A 22,214-nucleotide genomic window follows, 5' to 3' on the forward strand; every position below is an offset into this window, starting at 1 on the left:
TTTCAAAGACGTGACAGTATGCTGTAGGAGAAAGATGGATCATCCTTGGATCCAGCATCACCAGGGTGGAGCAAGTTGTCTAAATTATGTTAGATGAGTGCATGCTTCTCATGAAATGGATGGCCCTCCCACACTAAGCTGTGGGTGGGCAGAAATGTCCGCTTTCCCCGCCTGTCACCGTGAGTGAACACTTTGAATGCACGTGTGAATCCTCCAGTGAAGAGGAATAGCATGCCCATGTTTCCTCTGAACATATTTTGCAAAACACTGAAGACAGCCAGCAGTAAGGTCAGCACCATCTCCTTTCCCCTAGGGGGTGCATTAGCCCTGTGGGTGTAGGGTGCCTGTGGGAGAGCAGGTGAGCAGGGATCCAGGAAAGGCCAGGAGGCAGCAGAACTGCGGGGAACAGGCTGCGGGGAACAGGCTGCGGGGAACAGGCTGGCTTGACTTCGCTTATAGCTGCTTTTCATCAATTGCTACAACCTGATTTTATGGCTTTTTATTCAATGTCCTCCTGAGGAAATATCATTAAATATTATGAAAGAACTATTAGGTAAGGAAGGCTCTGATTGAAGGTAGATTGAAATTTTTTTAGCTATTTACCCTGAAGGAATTTCAGATCTTCGGTTATCTATGATAATGGGAAAATAAGAATACTCCCCAAATTTCATTTGAAATATTACTTTTCATTTATTCTACTTTATCTATAGAAATTCTTCATGGTTAGTATAAAGATTAATGGCTCTGTGGCAGAATAGAAACACTGAACAGGGAACCTGGCCTAGATCAATTGCCTTTGACACATAATAAGAATTTACCAAGTATTAGCTTAAATATTAATTTTATGATAATATATACAGAAAGATTTTCCTTAAAAAGACAAGTCAAATAATTGGAAAATCAGCCTTGTAAATTAAATTCAAAAGATGTAGCACTTAGTTGTCTGACTGCAGAGGGGGATTCAGCAGTGCCCCAGCCTAAAGTCCTCAGAACCCCAGGGACAGAGCACAGTTGCAGACTTCATTGAGATTTCACTGATCGAAGGACTGACTCCAGCCCCCATGTTCATGTCCATCTGCGGGTTTCTCTGAATCTACAATGCTGACATATGATGAACTCATGGAGAACAGTCTCAGTGTTCTGATAATTAAACAATGTGCAGACTTTCAGAATTAGGACTTAAATGATATGTAAACTAAAAGGAATTTAATAGAAAGAAAAAGACAAAACTGAATGAAAATATCCGTCTGCTCCACCTACCACCCATCCTTTCTTGAATTCTGCCCCATGAACAGTTAGAACGAAAGAAAGTTTTAAAAAATTCCCAAGGAAGGAGGGAGGAAGCAGCTAAAACCACCAGATGGGGCAGGAGGTGGCAAAACCACGTTCAGGAGAAGGGTACTGTGGAGCGTGACTGGCTATGGGAAGGGCCTTCCCACAAGCAGCCATGATTGAGGGTGCTTTCTCTGGTGGGTCCAAGACTTGTTTCTGAAGCCTGAGGCCTGGCTTGGTCTCTGGACCCAGCAATGCAAAGGAGCAGTGTCTGCCCAAGTGATTGTTGTGATAGCACAAGGCCATAGGTCTTTGAAGTATCATGCTCCAGGGCAACCATGACACCCCCAAACAGATAAACAGCTTGAATATCCCATGGCATACAATACCCTGACCCTTTCCCTTACCACCCAAAGAAAGTATTTTAAGTAATGTGTGTGTGTGTGTGTGTGTGTGTGTGTGTGTGTGTGTGTGTGTGTGTGTTTTGCATTGATAGACAAACTAGCTAAGAATCTGAAAAGCAAGAATTCATGCATTGCCAAAATTTACAAAGCTTTTTCAAAACATCAGACTCAGCATACTAAAAATGACACACCTTGAAAGAACACTTCTCATAGAATGGATGATTTTGTAATTAATATCTATATGGATAAGAAGGCATGGCCCATAATGGTCAAACAAGCTCTGAAATGAGATGGCAATGGTCAGGCTAAAGAAAGCATTGGATAAAAGGTACAGAGGCCAAGAGATGAAAGATTCAGCTTCTCACTTCAAAAGGAGCCCAGCAGGATTACCAGAGTGGGAAAACACAGTTAAGGGAAGTGTGTAATTGCCACTTGACAGTATCTAGAATTGCCTGGGAGATGGACCTCTCTGGGCATGTTTATGGATCGCCTGCGAGATAGACCTCTCTGGACATGCTCATGGGGGATTATCTTGATGATGTTAAGCGATATGGGAAGGTCAGTCTTAACTGTGGACAGGGGATTCAAGACTATGAAATGCACACATGGAACTGAATATTAGTTTGCAATGATCCCTGTCTCCTGACTGTCCTGACCTTGCTGCCATGATGGACTGTACACCCTGAACTATAAGCCATATAAGTCCTTTCTCACTTTGTCAATATAATTTTGTCATAGCAACACAGAAAAAGAAACTACGATTTCTAAAAGCAAAGCAGAGTTTTCTCTTCACTTTGTAGGGCATAACAGCTGTGTAGCAGGTCCTATGCCAGGGATACAGAGAGGAGGTGAAGAAGTTAGCAGTAAGCAGGGCTTGTGTTACTTTGCTGTCTGAAGGATAAATTCTAGACTTCATAGCTTTGCGCCCAACTGACCTTCCAGCCTTGGTCTTCTCCTGGTCATTCTTACACAGTTAGGTTTAACCTCAGACAGCTTCACTTTTGGTGAATAAAAGGAAAATAATATTGCCTACTTAATGGGTCTGTGAAGTAGTGTCTGATATGTAAAATATCTGATATGATATATAAAATATGATTATAAATTAAATATATAATTATATATTTGCCACCAATGCCTTCTTTCTAGTGAGTTAATTAGGCATTTTCCTTCAAGAGTCCAAGAAATACTTTTTAGTCTGACCCCCTTCACTTCTTGCATCCTCCCTTGTCCCTCAGCTCCTCTCACAGCTGCATTGACTAAGCTTCTCCCTTCCTTCCCACCTCACAAGACAAGGCTGTGTGGGGCGTCTGTGTGGGGCGTCTGTACACCAGTGCTGCTGACAGCCGCCTGCAGGAGCTTCTCAGGAGTGGATGTGGCACCTTGTTTCTGTGTCTGCATTTCCAGCTCAGCGTCTCGCACACACAGATCCTGCTGTGTTCTTGAATCTATGATTCTGCTCAGGCTTAGGACCTAATTTTACTTTGTCAAGCTCCTTCTACATTTACAAAGTAGCAGGCTTTCAGCTCTTTCATCTCATTCCTTTAGAACTAGAGGAGGAGATGCCTCTTGTCCAGCATTAGCTACTAATAACATTGCAAATCTTCAGATTGCCTGGGTACATAGTCAACTATAATGTTGTCTGCCATTCATTCACTCACTCACTCACTCACTCACTCACTCACTCACTCATTCAGTGTTTTAAGCTAAAATCCAGTGAGTTTTACCTCCTGTGGCCTGGACATTGTTCTGAGGGAAGCTGAGCCATATCACTGAATAAAACAGACACACATCCCTTTTTCGTGGGTCTTGCCTTCTCACTTAACTGAGAAGAACTGGGGAAGAAGTTGTCCCTATCAGTTGGTTGTGCTGTGCAGCCGAGAAAGGTGAAGGATCAGAGTTGCCATGGTGAGGTGGATGGCAGCAGTCTTCCTGCAGCCCTGGCTGGAGTGGTACCAGCAGACTTGAGAAGGTGTGGAGCCACATACAAAACTCCAGACTTTTTGTTCTCAGCACGTTAGATAGATTTGTTCTGGTTAAGAGGTAGTGGCACTTGGATGGGGCAGGTTGAGGGATGAGTTCAGAAGGCTGATGTGAGCTGGAGCTTTTTGAGTTTGAAGTGTCTGTTAGAAGTTTAGATGTTAAAAGGCAGTTGGCACATGAATATAAATCTTAGAAGAAACACCTTAAAAGATTATGTAAATTTGAGAGGCTTGAATGGTTAGATTTTATTTAAAGAGACTGTATAAAACCACCAGGGGATTTGTGTAAATAAATCAGAAAAGAGGGTTAACATCTGAACGCAAATGCTCTAACCTGACAGGTCGAAGAGAAGTGGAGGGATTGTCAGGCTAATGGTCAAGGGGACTCCATTGGTGGAAAGAGCCAGGGAGCACCTTGCCCTCTACAGAGCTAAGTGTTTGAGGGGACAGGAGCATGGTGACATGGGCTTGAAAGATTTGACCTTGCCCTACCAGAAACTAAGAGAGGAAACCACAGAAAGAGAGCTTAGGAAACAGGAATATTTTGTGTTTTAATGACATGATCCTCGGGCATACCAATGAGGTGATTAATTAAGGGACAAGAAGAGTCCAGAGGACTAAGACCTATGGGGTGAAGGATTACCTTCACATACCCTGAAACACCCCAGACTTGGGGTCGGGGAGCTGCTTGGGAGAGTCACTGCACAGTGTTTGCCCCCAAGTGCGATGTCGTAGTTGTGCATGTGTGTTGGGGGACAGAGAGAGGGCTGGTGAAGAGACTCCGCTTGCTTTTGCTCCCAGCTTAGGGAGATGAACACTTAGAGCAATGGTTCTCAACCAGTGGGTCACAGACCCTTAGGTCATATATCAGATATTTACATTACATTCATAGCAATAGCAAAATTACAGTTATGACATAGCAATGAAATAATTTTGTGATTGGGAGTCACTATAACATGAAGAACTGTATTAAAGGGTCCCAGCATTAGGAAGGTTGAGAACCAGTGTCTTAATAGGTTTTAAAAATGAGTGAGCTCATTCCTAGTAAACTGAAGAATGGAATGGATATTTTGTGAGCTAGACCATCACCTTACTGGCAGCTTCTCCAGGCAGGAATTATGCTGAGCATTGGGGCTTTCTGTGATCACATCATTGGGGGCAGGGGTGTAGAGGTCTGGGGAGGTGACCGGGAGAAGCCTGATCCTAAATTCTTGGCAGGTGAGGTGCTAACAAGATCTCTTCTAATGGAGGGTGTTCAGCTTCATGGTTTTTTTTTTGGGGGGGGGGTGTTTGTTCCTATTAATATTTTAAGTTGTGACCCTAAATGGAGTTTTCTTAGTGCTTGTTTCCCCTCTGGTCTTAGTTTATTATTGGGAAATAGGACACATCTTTGGTTAGTAGACATTTGAGGTACACGAAATGAAACGCTGTGAAAGCGATTCGGATGAAGCTGACAGGTTGGAGAACGGGGCGCAGCTGCTCCAGCTTCCTAGCTGATGACAGTCTTACAATAAATAATCAGAAGCTGGTGAAATGATAGCAGATGTCAATTTAAAAGTTTCCCCTTGTCAAAACTAAGATTGTCTTAGCACCAAACCAATGCCGGGCCAAACTATGCTGCCTTTTATCTTCCTGTCCACTGGAAAATATTCATGACCCCACCCACGCTGAGCTGTGTGAGTGCTCTTCACAGATAAATTTCCAGCCGGAGTGGATGTTCATTACCAGTGACGTCATTTAATCAATGAGGCAGTTGTTACATTCTTGTGTTTATTAGTCTCGAGGCTGTCTGTCATCTTAGCTCTGAGGTAAGCTTGATTGGGAGCTGTCTCCAGAAATGAGTACCTTCAGTCTTATGAAGGGCATTCTCTCTTTATCTGTACAACAGATAAAGTTCTCAAGAACTGTGAAATGTTGTCTAAGGAGCCATTATAATGTTACTTCTGACTTTGGAAAAGAAAAGCAAGATTCCTTTAATCTAGTTTTTTGAAAGCATTATTAGTCAATTTATTTGCAACAGAATAAGGAGGTATTTTGACTTATTTGGAGTCAGATTCTGTGGCTGAGCCTTGGCAAACACTGTGGGGTGAGGGAAGCATTGAGCCAGCCCGACTGAACTGTCACTTGGACCCTGCACATGGGAATGACGTCACCAGAGACCCTGCAGACAGAGGCCAGAGTTCAGACACAGGTGTCTTGACTGATGTTCAGCATTGCCTCCAAAGCTTTATGTTCAACCTTGTTTCGCTAACTTGTAAGAATATGGTTAGCCCAGGTTTGCAGGGTGTCTATCCTGTATTGTGTACTTAGAGAAAACCTATCCTGAAGGTCATTCTAGCCCATGTACACTATTAGAACATGGTAATTCTATTTAAAGACACTTGAAAACACTTGGATTTCTCATCCTGTTTCCTTCTTTTATGCTTTGCTTACTCTGTTCCTTCGGCCCTCCTTCACTTCCATCTTCCTGACCCTTCAGAACATTGTGCCTATCTGGGACACCGTGTGTGTGTGTGTGTGTGTGTGTGTGTGTGTGTGTGTGTGTGTGTGTGTGTGTGTGTGTGTGTCTTCGTCTGTGTGTACACCTTTCTCCACACACCGGTCCCTCCATGCCTGCAGTGGAAGCCTCTGATACAGGCCAGGATGAAAACTGATGCTAGCAGGCTAGGATGGGAGCCAGCTTGATGCTGGATGGGAGAATTTCTGTGAAGGCAACATTTAGGCTTGGAGGAGAGACTGAAAGCATCTCTAGCAGAAGGAGAGGTACCTTGAAGCTGCATCTCAGTGGAAGAGCACTTCCCTGCAGAGGGCAGAGGGGAGCCAGCTGACTTCATGGTGCCTTTGGATTGTTTGGTCTTAGGTCTTTTTTAATACAAGGAAGGAAACATGGGGGTGAGGGTTAAGGAGTGGGATATAGCCTCCAGTTGGGGTCTGTGCATCCAATAGACTGAGCTGTGCTGTTACTGGGGAGATTTTAGGCTGGTTCCCTAGCCATCCTTCCCTGTAACACGGTGTGACAGCTCTCCTACTTGGTCCTAGAACATGTGGATCTCAGCAGGCAGCAAAAGCCACTGTGTTGCTAGAGGTGTGGAATGCAAGCTGGGTTCCATTGTGCTTGGAGGCTTCATGTTTGGTTGTTGGAACTTGAAATAATAAGGATACTTGTTTCTTACAAAGTTGGTGGGAAAGAGGAAAGCCTGTGGGGGAGAAATGGACCCTCTTCCTCAGATACGCAGAACACGTGTGGCTTGGTGACCAAACTTCTGTCTGTAAAATCAAAACAGAACCACACACAGTTGAAATGTGCTGTGAAGATAAAGCCTGTTTTTATAGTATCTGCACAAAGATGGCAATGGAAGGCTCTCCTTGCTGTCTCAGGAATGGTAGAATAGAACCTAGACATACCTATCTATTGAAAAGTCCTTGTAACTCCCCTGTGATGATTCATCTGTAGCTCCCATTGCACACCGTCCAGGCATCCAGGGGTGAGTTTTTTGCCTCTGACTGAAACATAGTGATACTGATGGAGAGGAGAAGCAGAAGCTCTCTCGGGGCCTGCTGTTTTAAAATGGATGAGTAAAGTGCCCCAAACCGTCATGGTACTGAGTTCTGTGGAAAGTATGCAAGAATCAAAGAAACCAGGTCTATCTTTTGGAAAGAAATAGTGCTTGCTGCTTCCTGCCCATCCCCCACAGCACCTGGTGTGAGCCAGCCCCTCTGAGGACCCCAGTCTTTCCCCAGCTGTGGTTTGAAGGAAGACTCAGGAGTTTAGAGCCTTTGATAGTCAAAACGTCTGTCTTCTCTCAGCATTCTGTCATCTCAGGAGGAATTAATTCCACTTTAGCCCTTTCTATTTTTAGTTTATCTAGTTTTGAGTACTTCATTGGCTATGATTTAACCCCACAGCAGAAACAGCTTGTGCTAACAGTGTTTTCTTTCGTTCGTGCAGCGGAGCTGATTACTATGATTACGGGCATGGACTCGGTGAGGAGGCTTACGATTCCTATGGTGAGTGAGTGGCCATAATAATCACAGAGACAAAGGGCAAGTGGCCATGGACAAACCTTAAAAGTCCTTATTGGAAGGGAGAGCCATACTTGTCTTAATGATGAATTCATTTTGTGTGTGGACCCTCCTCGATTCCTCTGTGTACACCTCGCTATTGTCAGAGGCTCCTTTAATAGTTAAATGCAATATATAAAGACAGCTAAAGACTGTGTTACAGGGCATGAGTTCAGATCCCACGCTTAGGTGTTTTGTTTGGGTTGATGACCAGTGCTGACCTTCTCACTGTTTTACCAGAGTAGGTTGCCAAACTGCAGACACTTGCTGGCATGGATCTTTTTGAAGTATCTTTGTTCCTTGACAGTGAAGGAAATGAAGCCATTGAGACCACAGCTCTCATGCTTCTCCCTCCCCCATATTACATTTTAATTCATCCCCAACCTCAAGACCTCGGAAAAAATTATACTAAGAGTCATTTCATAAAGGTTACAAAAGCTGAGCCGTGGAGGAGACACAAGGGTCTATCAGGCTCATTAGGAGGTAACTCCTCTTAGTTCTGCAGAGCCCATAAAGGTGCTGGGGAATGCATGACCAGAGTCTCAATATGCTGAAAGATGACAGGTTTAATTAACAGAATTGACGGTAGCGACAAAATGATAGTAAGAAACACCTTTGCTACAGGGCAGAGAGATCAGGAAACAAGAAGCCTCCATTGGTAGCAAAGCTCCAAGAATGCCTGGTGTCCTGTACCAGTGAGTCAGGATCCTGAGAAGTCAGCTCTGCAGCATTTCCCACACTTAACCAAAAACCTATTTTCTGGGGGCACTTTGAAGTGCATTTTGTTGTATCACCAGCCAGGGGCTGGTTTTTTGTTGTTGTTTTTGGTTGGTTTTTTGGGTTTTTTTTTTTTTTTTTTGGTTGTTTCTCATAATAAACATTTATGAGAGATACATTGGCTTGGTGAGTGCTGCCTACTTCAATTCGTGCAAGTTAGCCAAAGGGAGTGACATTGATTGCATGTTTGTATCAGAAGAGGTCATTTTAAGCATTTTTCTCTCACAGCTTTTTAAATTGGTCTCTGAGGACACATGGCTTTTTGATTGCTTTGTGTTGCAGCAGGGACTTAACTATTTGCTGTCTGAGACCTGGGGATAAATCAGGGAAAGTCCTGACACTGGACACGGTTGAATTTCAGGAGCTGAGGATGATAGCATGCCCGTGGTTAGTGACAGCTCTCCATGTGTGCCAGTCCTGATGTGGTGTCCCTGAGGAAATCCCCAGTGTGCCTCCTCCAGGCTTTGTGCCAGTCCTGATGTGGTGTCCCTGAGGAAATCCCCAGTGTGCCTCCTCCAGTCTTTGTGCAGAGAACCTGTCATGAGGATGCAGTGCTTCCTTTCTCTGTCTGCTTTTCTTCCCACTTGTTTTTTCCCTTTTTCTTTTCCCAAATTATCTGTGTTCATTTTCCTTTTCTATGCTGTCGGAAGAAATTAGAATAGTCCTTTTCCGTTCTCTTAGAGTTTCATATAAGGCTGTTGGATTTGCTCTGTGAGGAAATTCTTGCCATTTGTTCCTGTGTCCAACACAAAGGTCACTCTCTTCTCGAGCTCATCATGTCACTGGTGACAAGATCATCCTGTATTGTGTTCATGATATTTTTAAGTGAATCCCCTTGTGTTTCTTTTATTAGTACGTCAGAGACACATATCTCCTGTATGACATTTACCACTGGTTCTGACGGATGAAGCTGCCGGGACCCCATGCCAATGGCCTAATTATGATTCATCTTCCCGATTTTAGGGCAAGAGGAATGGGCTAACTCAAGACATAAGGCTCCTTCAGCGAGGACGGCGAAGGGCGTCTACAGAGACCAGCCATATGGCAGATACTGATTGTACTGTCTGATGTTGTGAAATAGCCAATCTGCACCGTCCTGTATACTGTTCAAAGTAATTTTTTTCTATGAACAATCCCTTTTTAAATAAATCAAAATGCTTAAAATCTGAATGGATGGAACCTAAAACCACTTTGTTGACGCATCCACTTGGCAGGGAGAAGGACATGTAAAATTTTGTTATTTGCAGCCTGTATATGAAAACTAGGTCATGAAAAGGAAAAAAATAACTTTGATTAACTAGTGTTAAACAAAAAGATAGGTTTACTAAATATGTTAATCCGTTCTTTTAACATAAGCCTCACCTTTCATTTTAAAGGTTTCCATAGAATTTAGTTATTTTATCTTTCAGCCATATGCTAGTTTTTTTTTTCTTGCCAACTTGCGTAAAAAGGGAGCCAATTACAAGTGCAAACAATGTGGTATTCTTTTGTAACTCGAGTCTTGAAATGTTCTGTAGTGTTAAGCAAAGTCTCCTCTTGCTTGATACTAAATAAACTTTTGAAAGAAATTTCGTGTGTGTGAGCTAACGATTTCATGTTTTTCTATTTAAAAAGGCCTTCATAAATAGCTGTAAACAGGGAAAGGGTTCCTCTAGCAGTGCTTGTCATAAAAGGGTCACACTAAATATTGTACAGCTTATTTTAAAAGTGGTATAAAATTAAATGTGCCATGATATACTCACCATAGGTTCAAATGCGGTCTAAAGAGTCCACACGGTATCGAGCTGCTCAAGTGGCACGTTAAACCCACGCAAACCAAATCTGGTCTTAAAACTGGTTTTAAAATAACTACTGGATTTTCTGAAAAGGATGTGATCAGTTTTCATCTTGTCGAGCGTTTTTTCACTAGTGCAACTTTGGATTTTTTATGAGACTTTTGGTACCTTAATGAACACCTCGCTCCATGCTGGAAACATAAGCACAAAGTTTTAAAGACATTCTGACTTGACTAATTGAGGTCGCACTCGCCAAGGCTGAGGATGTGTAACTCTTAAACGGTCTTCATTTTCAAAGGTAAATAAATCAAATAAGATTTTAATCTCACTTAATTTATCTTAATATAACTAATAAAACCAGGGAGATTACAACTTAGCCAGTTTCATTATCCATTTTAGAAAGGTTTTAAGATCACCTAAATTCTCATTTTAAAAAGTTTAATTTGTTTTAGTAATCTAAAAAGCCTTAGTTTAGCCAGTTTAATTGGGGCCAATTCTTCCCTATTAAACAACTGTAAAACCTCATAACTAGTTGTGTGTAATACATCTTTTGGTTAGTAATTGAGGGCGTTCTTAAAACTGACAAGGGTTTAATAAAGTTATTTGTTAATCATTTGGCTTAAGTTTTAATTGTAGATTATGTAAAATATTTGTCTTTATTTGGGGGGGTTTCCTTGCATCTATTTGGAGTAAATAGATTTCTTCTTTTGTTAGGAAATGTTGACCACCTTGGACTGTCAGAGGAGCTCGGTGTGACTTAGAGCAAACAAAGGTAGGCACCTTTTGTCCCGTGATTCGGAACTGCTGAGTTGTTAGAAATGCAGTGGGGTGGAACAAGGTACCCACACACTGCTTCCCCTGTGACCACACAGCTAAAAGCTTCTGTAGCATGAATGGGTCGGAGGCTGGAACCTGGAGGCTCAGGCTGTCAGCACCTAGATTCATGATATTCAATGAGAATAAAGCAGTCTAGTCAATAATTGGTAAGGGTTTTCTAAATTCTTAAAGAGAACAGTCTGCCAAACTGAATGCTTAATGTGAACCCTTTATTTTTATACATATATGTGAATGTAGAAACTTACAGAAATGTACAAGCAATTTTTCAAAATAGTAGCCTGGTCTTGTAGAAGAACAGTGTTTTGTGCTTCTGAATTTTGAAAATTAGGACTTTTATAAAATAAATATTAAAGCAGCTATTTCATAGAATTATTCCTCCTTCCTCCTTCCCTTCCTCCCTCCCTCCTTTCCATTCTCCTTTCTTTCTTTCTCTTTCTTTCTTTTCTTTCTTTCTTTCTTTCTTTCTTTCTTTCTTTCTTTCTTTCTTTCTTTCTTTCTTCCTTCCTTCCTTCCTTCCTTCTTCCTTCCTTTCTTTCTTTCTTTCTTAAATCTGGAGATCTGTTAAGCAAAGATCTATAAAAGAGGGAAGATATCATTAATTTGATCTCATTTTGTAGACAACCACCACCACCCAGGTCCTGAGCCCCATGATCTGAGATATCTCTTTTGGGGTGTGGTGTTTGGGGACGTTATTGTGGGTTTGGGTGGTTTGTGTGTTTGTGTGTGTGTGTTTGTTTGAGAGTCGCTGGCACTCTGTAGCCCTGGCTGGCCCCTGGAACTCATTGCATTGTAAACCACTCCTGGCTGGATCCTCTCAAGTGTTTATATCTGAGCTCTGCCACTCAGCTGTGCACATCTGGGCAAGTGTCCCTTCCTGTTAGTACTAGGGAAATGAAGGCATGCTGTCATATTCATTGTTCTCTAACTTTCAGTAAGTGACACTGTAGGCATTGTTTATCCTGACAGTGATACAGTCTCATGAAGGTCGGTGGTCAGGATTGAATTCATGTATCTAATAGAAAGGAGAAACATACAAACGTTTCTCTTCTTAGTAGTCAGAAGTAACTGAAACAAATTGCCCAGAGAAAGAAAATGAATCTCTTCTAATAGAGGAAAATTGTGAAGTTTATTGAATTGGTTGGGGGGGGGGGGGGGAATGTGACGTATCACAGTGTTAGAGCTTTTAGGTGCTTTCTTTCTAAATTAGTATTTTTGTTCTTGTTTAGAAATTGGCATATCAACTAATAAACATGGGCTTTTCTTTTTCATGTTTTACACAGTAAATTGTTCATTATCATAGAATTCTGTGTCAAAACTGTGACACCGGGTTCCAGTCACAATGTTGGCCAGGTTGTGTCCTTTGTACAGGCTCCAAGAATACCAGGCCCTTCCCTGCCAGCCTCTGAAAAGTACGTGCATTCAGTGGCTCGCACCCCATCCTGAGTCAAGAGTCAGTCAATCCTCACCCAGGCTTCTTGAATCAGGACTGTGGATAGACTGAGGGTGGTCTTCTAATCTCACAGCCAGGAATCGTAGAATGTTATGTATATTTCATTTTTTTGGAATCCGAGGCGTCATCATTCTGTGAAAAAGGATGACTCCAGAGACTAGGAGCACTCTGGACTAGGAGTGCTCCTACTTGGCTGCTCTGACTTTGCTTCATTGTGACCTGTGAATTAAGGGGAGCTCCTGGCTGCAGAAGCTGTCATCAGCCATTGCAGGACAGGCGTGACAGAGCAGCTCCTGTCACAGCAGACAAGATTCAGAGCAGAGCAGGGACAGGAAGGGGCCAGACAGGCTCACTTTCCACCATTCCAGCACTTCCCAATAGTCTGTTCACAGCTTGGGTCTCTCAGTGGATAGACGATTGAGTCATCAGAGCCATCCTGAACTAATAGCCTCTGAAGACTCACCTAGGGGAAGACTTTACTCTCCTCCTAGGCAGTTCTCAGTGCACTCTGGCTGATAGGGTTAAACCTCAGGATGTTCCATTGCCTGGACTCCACTCTCCCAAACCCCATTCGCTCCTGTCGCCCCCACATTATGCTGCTCTCATGTCTCCTGCTCCTGGCCTGTCTCTTCCTTGGAGTCCATCCATTTTCTCATGTGATGACACTCACAAGTTCTGTACTAGATAGATATCAATTAGGTAGTGGGAATGCAGTGACTTAAAAGATACAGGACCCTACATTAAAGTAATTTGAAATCTACTTGTGTTGGTGAATCAATATTCCCTGCTCTTTTGCACATTGGGAACCAGCCTCAACCTTCAGGACTCAGCCATATCCACTCTACTGTGAACTATACCCCTCATCCTCTGGCCTCTCTGAACTTGTCCAGTGTCTTCTCTGCTTTTAAGTAGGCCATCATACTCTGAGCTCAGCCCATGTCCCCTCTGCTGTTAATTAGGCTGTCACCCTCTGCTCTCTGAAGAGCTGGTTTTGTGACTGTTAACTTCATTTCAACCTGGATGTCATCACACAGTGGTTGCAGGCTACCCTAGTTGCCAAGCAGGTGCCTTCATTTAAACTGTTTCATTGAATTCCAATTACTATCAGCATTGTTGTCTGTGTTTCATAAAGGAAGCAATGGAAGCTTCAGGTGATGAGGTCGTTATGTTAGCTACAAGTCTGTGTAACTGGTGGAAGCAAGATTTGAATACAGCCACTTGGATCTAGACCCTTTGAGTTTCAAAACACTTTTTCCAGTCTCCACGTTACACACGTGTCATCATGGTGAAGGCTTCTTAAAATGAGGAGCTGCATGCTACCTTATGTCCCACTGGGCATCATCTAAACATTGAGATTATCCCTACCCCCGCGTTCCTGCATAAGAAGATATATTGATTTTTCTTTAGGTCCTAAACATTATGTACTCCAGGTACTCCAAGTCAAATGATTTTTAGTATTCACTCAGGGTAAATACCTTCAGAGCATCTGTTTGGCTACAGGCAGAAAGGATATGGAGATGAGACAGTTCCTACCCTTGTGGGTACCACACCCTGCTGTGGAAAATAGCAAGTAAAGTGCCAACCAGCCTGGCCTCAGGTACACATAAGGTGCTTTTTACACGCTGGACAAGGGATGCAAAACCCAGGCAAGCTGATTAGAGAAAGAGGAAGTTGCCAGCAGGGGCTTAGGGCCAGATGGAAGAAGATAACTTCACAGGACAGGTTGTTGGAGCACTCATCACTCAGTGTAGTAACCTTGGGTGAAATGGCTAGGCCCTCCCAACTGTAGGGTCCCCACCTGTGAAATGAACATAACTGCCTTCACAGGGCTGTGCAGGCAGAAGAATGCCCAGAGCAAGGTCAAAGGTCTTTGCACTCTCACCTGGTGCTGTATGCATTTACATAAGTAAATATGACCTGGAAGGCAACTTCAGCTCTGTTAGATGATGAGAGACAGTGAGACGATCTTGGCAGGGTAGGTGAGGGATGTGATGCACATGCAGGATCTCCTTTCTACTTGCCTTCTTTGCCTACTGAGACCACACCTCCATGCCCTAAACTCCATCCAGAACTCAGTGCAGACCTCCTAGAGCCCAATGTACAATGAGTGCAGAGGACCCAGGAACCCTGACATCTCCACCTTTGTCTCTAGCTCATCACAGCCTCAGAAGGGTGGGTTTAGTCAGTCAGCATGTAGAGAACCGTGCTAGCTGAGATCCTCCTGGGGTGGGGGGTCACGGGAATGTCATGGAAATAATTGCACTGCCGATAGTCTACTTCTCTCAATTTAGCTCAAAATTACAGAGATACTCATCATGATGAACAGAGGAAGGTCCCGAATAAAACTGATGTCTACCTGTTGAGCATAAAATTAGGCTTATGTTTCCCCTGCAGTGCTCTGTATGGACAGGAAGGAGGGAGCACATCATTAACTTGAAAGTGGCACATTTATCCTGCCTCTGTACCCCTCTCTGGGAAAGCTGTAAATCAGTTTTCCTTCCTCATCCCACCCTTTTTCTCTAATGGGAAATTGCCGTCACTTGCAGATGACGCTGATCCCCAGGAGGACTCCTCCTTCAAGGAGCTCCTCTCACCTCCATCCCCCACTTCCCTCAGGGATGAGCATCCAGGCTGAATTATCTTCAGCTCTTCCTGTGAGTCCTCAGCTGTGAGTGGAGCCCTGCATGGTCTTGCTGCCGTCCTTTCCGCAGCCCACAGGAGGGGTTTCTCCACTTGCCCACTGCACCAAAGCCTTGCTGTTCTGCAGACCCCTCACCCCTTGTGACACTTCCTGTCTGCGCCATTCTTTGCCAGTTATCATATGCCCTTGCCCCCATGGCCCGGCTTATAATCTACCACCTGTCTGTCAGTTTCATTGGGACTTAAACATACCACACACAGGAATCCTTCCTCCCTGGCCAATATCTCTGTCCCCAGTCCCCACACAAAGACCCTTGGAACATTGTGAATTCTGACACAAGTGTTCTGTGACTAGGTATTTGTCCTTCTCTCCACCATCAAAATATAAATCCATGGTGCAGATCTTATGCATCCTAGTTTGTGATTAAGCAATCAAAAGAAAGGGTGGCTTCATGTCATATAGTTTAGAAAAAAATGGATCAGGATTTTTTTGGTCTTCTCTCACAACTTTATAAACAGGTTGTAAGGTGGTGTGTGTGTGTGTGTGTGTGTGTGTGTGTGTGTGTGTGTGTGTGTGTGTGTGTAATAGAGAAAGGGGAGAGAGACTTGACTGCTAGTCTTTGGCAGGATTCCTGTATCTGCTACCCAACACGGCTCCTAGTATCTAGCTCACACTGAACATAAAGGGGCGGGTGGAATGGTGAGCAGTTGCTGCTGCTGCTGTTGCTATGTGCAGAACATCTGGCACATGGTGGGCTGGGGGTATGCCCAGTATAGACAGCCTTAGGTGCCCATCTGCATGCCTTATAAGAGGGGTGAAATCCTCACCCATCAGATATGTGTTCTCTCCATCCAGAAGCCTGCTTACTTTAACAGTTACCTTTTTAAGGGCCAGCCAGCTGAATGATGGGCTTTGTACCATGCACTAGCAAAGGGTGCTTCTTTCTTGGAACCCTGGGCCTCTTCGAGTAAACAACCTTTACAGCGTCTTTGCCCATCTTTCTGTCTTCTCTGCTTCTCTAGATCCTGCCAGCTTGCCAAGGACCTCCCTCTTATCTGCAGCCAAAAGAGCCTATTTCTGTCAGAGATTACCAGCTGAAAACACTCAATCCAGGGTGAATTTTGAGCTGCTGACTTCATTATGTGGGTTGTCCTTCACCCCTCAGTAAGCTCGTAGGCAGACTTAAGTTAGTACTTTACATTTTATGAACTTGAAGCATTTCAAAGTCATTCAAGAAATGATCTCTGTCTAAAGGTTGTTAGACCTGCCATATTAAAAGTGTTTGAACTCTGTGTATTAATGCTTAGAAAAGCAGTTTGCATCTGATTCTTCCATGCAGTAGTGGCATGGTATGCAGGCAGCTCCAACTTGCTTGCTATGTTTTTGGTACTATGTAGGAATAAAAGACTCAGTGATAGCAGAGGGGAGGCAGAGTGAAAGCAATGTATCTCGGTCTGTGCAAGGGGACAAGGGTTGAAGCTGAAATGGGGTTGTGCAAGTCACCATCATGTAAGTAGGTGGGGGTGACACTAGAGTTGGCAGTCTAGAGTGTAGGTGATGGCTGCATGGGCTAGCTCGTGTGTTTGGGGACTTATTAGCTGTTACTGGGATATGGGGTTGCCAGGAGACACGTGGAAGAAGATCCTTTAGAAAGACCAGAAGGTTCTAGGGCTCAGCAACCTATGAATGACGCTGCTTTGTCCCCTAGCACTGGTGTGTGTGTGTGGGGGGCATTGTGGGGGACCTGCTCCCACTTTTTCCCTAGGGTACTCTTGAGTAGGGAGAAGTGAGAAATATTTAGATAGAAATATAGAAAAGAGAGACAGATAGAAATACAGGATAGCTTCGGGAGGGCCTGGGTCAAAACCCACTGGCCCCTTCTGTCTCTGCTAAAGAGCTTTTAAAGGAATGCCAAGGGGTGGAGCAAAAGACCTCCCCCTTGCTAGATCAAAACATACTGCATGGCATAGCCAAGTGCAGACCCTTCCAAACACCTGGTAACCATGCACGTAAGTCATCCCCTTATGCAGCCCTGTTGGGTAAAGCAAGCTCAGATCTCACTAGAAAACTTCTGTGGACCCCAACAGAGCATGACACGGCCCCTGTACTGGTGCTGCTCCACTGGGGGTGGTTCTCCTGAGTATCACCAGGCTTTTGAACTAACAGTTCTTCCATGAAGTGTACATGGAAATAAGTAGTCTGGTGTTGATTAATAAAAGGGTGATTGAAACACCCAGCAGTTCAGTCTCTTGTTTGGCAAGGAAGGAAGGATGGTGCCAGGGTGGAACCATAGGAATATCACTGTTAGTCCAAACAGTTGGTCTGACACAAGCGTTACCAGTCTGAATTCAGCCCTGAACACCCCAGTGCACCAAGCTTGATAGGCACGGTGCTGCTTGTCCATCCATGGTCTTTACTCCACAAATGTTTGGTGCCCTCACTTCAGTCATTCTCTGGCACACTGCTTCTCATACGTGTCCTGTGCATGCTGACCATCTGCCTGAGTGCTTCTGATGCCTGAACTTCGCCATTTGGAACAGATGTTATCATTGTTGCTTTGTTGAGCTGTACAAATGTGTTTCGTTTTCCTCTTTTCCAGGAACTGCTTCTGTTACGGGCTGCTTAAGGACAGTCACCTCACCGTTGTGCCTACTCAGTGAATGAATCCACTTGGGAACTTGACAGTCACCAATTGATTATTGTTGTTTTGTCACTAATGTGTGTTTTTGGAATGTTTTCATGAAACATTTTTTAATTTAAAAAGTCTTTTTTTTCTTTTTAAAGAAAGAAAGTTTTATTTTGTTGTCTCAGAAACAAACAAGAAGAATGATTTGTATTGTCGCTAATAAAGGCTCCCCCATCAAAATCTCTTCCATTTTAATATAGACGAAGACTACAAATCTAATTATTTCTGCACAGCTCTATGAAGTTTGCAGACTTGTACAACTCCGGCTCCCCACAACAAATCAAGAAGCTGTGCACATCGCAGATTTGAGAATGATTTATCCATCTCAGTTGTGGGCCAATACATATGTTAGGCAAAAGAGTCCTGCCCTGATCTGTCCTAGGTTAGCCATGAAGGCTTCTAGGCAGTGGAGTGGTACATGGAACAGAGCTGGACTTCAGTGCCTCCCTGTGATTGGCAATGGAACATAAAGGTCAAGGTCTCTGTGTCTAGTGTTACTCTGTTCCCTCCCCTTTCATCAGTTGCTAGTACATTGTGATTTTAATTCCATATACCCCGGGAGCATGTGTTTTATTCGGGAAGCTTGCACAGCATCCTTCCTGATCTTGGAATTTCCAGAGCTGTCTCACACCTTGTCTGGGTGTTGCTTTCTTCCCTCAGACGCTTCCTAGAGGCACTGACTTTTTACAGCATCGTAGGTTTGGGACATTGTGTAAACACAGAATAACTTTGAATAGTTTAACTTTTTCTTATCCTTTTAGTATGCATCCTAAAAACATAGTTGTCGTCGACTGAAGTTCTGACCTTTATATTTATCAAATGTGCATTTTTCCATCTTTTGACTATGTGATGTGCAAAGCGTGTGCTAGAGAACACCCAGCAGTGCTCTGCAGCCAGCAGGCTGCTTGTAGAAGAGGGTGGTGAGGGCTGCAGTCTGGGGACACGCTTGGGAAGGTCATGCACTCAGCACACCCTTTAGCCCATTGAGACTGTGAGCAGGCCTTGATAAATGGAAGCCTCTGGTCCCTTCTTATTTGCGGACCCACCTGAAGCCCTGTGGTTGTGAGCCTCGAAGCTCAACTCTGTCCTGTCCCCGTGATTGTGCTTTTGGTACCTAAATTCTGGCTGTTCATCACATATGTATATATAAAGAATGTCTACATGCAGCTAACTACAGAGAATGAATGGGCAAGGGAGGGGTCCATCCTGAAGAGGCTTACATTCTGGTGGAGACTGGCCACCACCCACAAAATGGAAGATCAGATAGTGGTGGAGCTGTGGCATCAGGAATAAGCCCCACTCCACCTGGGCTGGTTCAAGAATAAAGCAATGCCTTAGACCAATCCAAGCAAACAAGGAGTTTTATTGAGACACTGGTGAGTGTAAAGGTCCTGAGGTGGGAGCATTGCCAGTGTTAGATGGACAGCAGGGACACTAGTCTAAAGAGTAGGAGAGTGAAAACGAGACTGCCAGAGTGAGAGATTGCCGAGAAAAATAAAGCAGGGAGCTAGCTAGAGAGGACAGCGTGGAGGATTACCTCTGAGTTTAAAAGGGGCCATTAACAAGATGAGCAGAAAAGCTGAACCAAAGAGTAAAATGATCCGGTGTGTATTACCCTGCTTTGGTAATTATCAGCCAATAAGTCAGGTAGTGACTATTCACAAAATAGGGTATAGTGGAATCTCATAAACACCATGGAAGGGAAGAGCCCGCCAACATAGTGCAGGATGGTAGCGATGGCCAGATTTCAGGTGGATTTGGAAAGGAGAACGCTTCGGACTGGTGGTGAGATGCAAGAAATGAGCTGGATGATGCCAAAAAAAAAAAATCCAGTCCAAAGCCATTGAAAAGTACTGTCTTCCTGAGATGGAAAGACGGGTCCTAGGAGGAGCAGGTGATGGATGAATGGTGTCTGGACTGCGCATGTGAAGGGGAGGCAAGCTCAACTGAAGAGGACAGCCGTCGTCTCTCCACTTGGAGGAGTCGTCCTCCTCCTTGTCTTTAGGCTCTTCTACCCTGGCTGTGCAACAATCCACTTCACAGAGCTCATCTCATCATGTTTAGAGACCCTGAATGCCACAGCTTCGGGGCCAGCTGCAAGCCTTCACCTTATCTCCCATGCCCCTACCTACCTATCTTAAATTCCTGCCCAGCTAATTATCGGGTAACTGACTGCTCCATCATCTTTAACAGCAGTTACTGCTTGATAGTCTCCTGATTGCTTATAGAAAGAGTAATTTCAACTGTGGTGTGGACAGTTGGGGTATTGCACATGAGGAGACACAATCGCTTTTAGCTCCTGCTTAGAACTTCACTTTGGAGGAGGTACGGGTCCTGCCTGGTTGTTTCTAGAAGGGACAAAGGAGGGATCAAGTGGCCCTGGGTCCCCACTGGCTTGTTGACATGGGAGCTGGTACGGAAGACCCACCCCCTCACTACCACTGGAATATAATAAAGTAGGGGGGCCTGGTTCTTGTGTGTGCAGTGTCGTCTGCATAGATAGGCAGCAGCTGATAAAATACAGAGCTTCCACTTGGCGCCTCTGATGCAGGGAGTGTGGTACCGCCATTACAGCCAGTCTGAGGACATCCCAGCCTCCCAAAGCATCTTTCCTAACACCACTGTGGTGTCACTGCTGCCAAGTAGACCTGAAGTTCACAGCTTTCTATTCTTTGTGTGCAGCCACACCCTGCCTCTCTCCACACATGGGCTGTGTCTTTCATGTCATGTGTCATTTCAGCCAGATAGGCATGGCACACAAAGGAAATAACTAGCATGACTTACCAGTCTGGGTGGAGGAGGCCTCCAGCCACTTCGGACTAGACCAACAGTGGAATCAACTCTATACCTGAGACCCATCATAGTTCAGTAGTCATGGTTTCTCCTTGGCTGGCTGGTCCCTGCAGTCTTTGTGTGCCTCCTTTCCAAGTACTCAACCCCAAATACCCCAGGCTGGCTATCTATAAACAGTGGGATCCACATGCTCCTTCTGGATCTCTTCATGGAGAAGGACAAAGGACCCTGCTCTAGCCTCTAGATGAGGACATATCCCGGTCACTTCCTAAATGCCTCCCTTCTCACGGCTGCCATACTGGCATTAAGTTTGAATGTTTGAGTGCTGGAGGGACACCAGCTTGGGAACAAAAGTGGCCAACAGGACAAGATAGACAATCACGGGTGGCCGGTCCCTGACTGGGTCTAGGGCCCAGCCTTCAGTAAGTGCTGTTGGAATGTTTGCAGATGGAGGGCAGCCACCTGTCTTTAGGGGGAGGAAGGTGCCAGGGGAAGTCTCTCAGCACAGAAGATTCACAGAAGCTTCTCCATCTGAAAGGCAATTCACTTTTCCTTTGGCTGAGTTGATTCTTGGAGACATGGGGTCCCTCCTTGACATCCTCCCATCAACGGCTCTCAAGCATGGAAGGCCAAAAATAACCATTCTCCTGTTTGTTTTTAAAGGATCTCAGCAACTCCCCATGGTTTTAAAAATAACAGCTACTGGCTTTTTTCCAAGTGCATTTAACTACATTAGATGCTAAAGCTCCGTGTTCCAAGTGACAATCTCATGGAGTTGTGAAATGGTTTCTGTTGCTGTTGCTGTGCCAAAAGATTTTCCTCTGGTTATCTGAGGACTCTGCCTGCCTTCATGTGACCAGATTGGCCCAGTCTGGATTGATCAGCTAGATACACTGGCACAGTGATGTTTTTCATAGGAGCTAACAGCTTCTCATATTCACGCTTGCTTGGTGGAGACTTAATAGCACATCCTTCGCTTTGCCTCTGCCCAGACAGGTTGGTTCTGTCCTGTTTCCTAAATGCCACCTTTGCCCCCACTTTACTTCACAGTGACAAAACCTAACCATGTGGCTAAGCAGTTCTCCTCCAGCCTACCCACAAAGCTCAGCCTTCTATGGCTCTCCCCGGTCCCTAAATGCCTGTCTTCACTCACTTGACTTCAGAGAGGGCCTCTTATGGCCCATGGTCCTCACTGGAATTGACACCTGGTGTGTGAGTTACTCACACAGGGGAATAGTTCTAGAACTCACAAGTAAATGGTACCATCATTGATTATCTGTTTTCTGAAGGTTGGAACCGGGACCCATTCTGTCTCAGTCTCAGGAGGCTTAGTGAGATTCTGAGCCAACTCCACATAGCTATGCTACCCACATCTCTCCATTTCCCAACATATGGGTCCTCTCACAGCCTGCCTCAGTATTCTCACAACCTGGTATCACTTTCCCCAACATCAGTGGTCCAAGAGAAAGCCTTTGAGAGACGGAAAGATAAGAGAAGCCACAGACATTTCAACCCTATATTCAGAAGTGACATTACCT

At 44.4% G+C, this 22,214-nt stretch overlaps 1 protein-coding gene across 5 annotated transcripts in view; it reads left to right on the forward strand.

Moving 5' to 3' along the window:
* Khdrbs3 (KH RNA binding domain containing, signal transduction associated 3) overlaps positions 1-19,226 on the forward strand; it is a 175,370-nt gene extending 156,144 nt beyond the window's left edge. For 4 of the 5 annotated variants that reach the window (XM_052747943.1, XM_052747942.1, XM_052747944.1 and 1 more), the window contains exons 8-9: positions 7,605-7,663; positions 9,458-10,062. In XM_052747943.1, the coding sequence (XP_052603903.1) occupies positions 7,605-7,663; positions 9,458-9,549 (151 nt within the window). In that variant the 3' untranslated portion in view covers positions 9,550-10,062. Of the gene's footprint in view, positions 1-7,604; positions 7,664-9,457; positions 10,063-10,983; positions 11,042-17,796 lie in introns of those variants that run through there. The other variant, XR_008220522.1, reaches the window with a different exon arrangement.
* The last annotated feature ends 2,988 nt before the right edge of the window (positions 19,227-22,214 follow it).

The sequence above is a fragment of the Peromyscus californicus genome, unplaced genomic scaffold (genome assembly GCF_007827085.1).
Source record: "Peromyscus californicus insignis strain IS unplaced genomic scaffold, ASM782708v3 Scaffold_20__1_contigs__length_68692818, whole genome shotgun sequence".
In the NCBI taxonomy this organism is placed as follows: domain Eukaryota; kingdom Metazoa; phylum Chordata; class Mammalia; order Rodentia; family Cricetidae; genus Peromyscus; species Peromyscus californicus.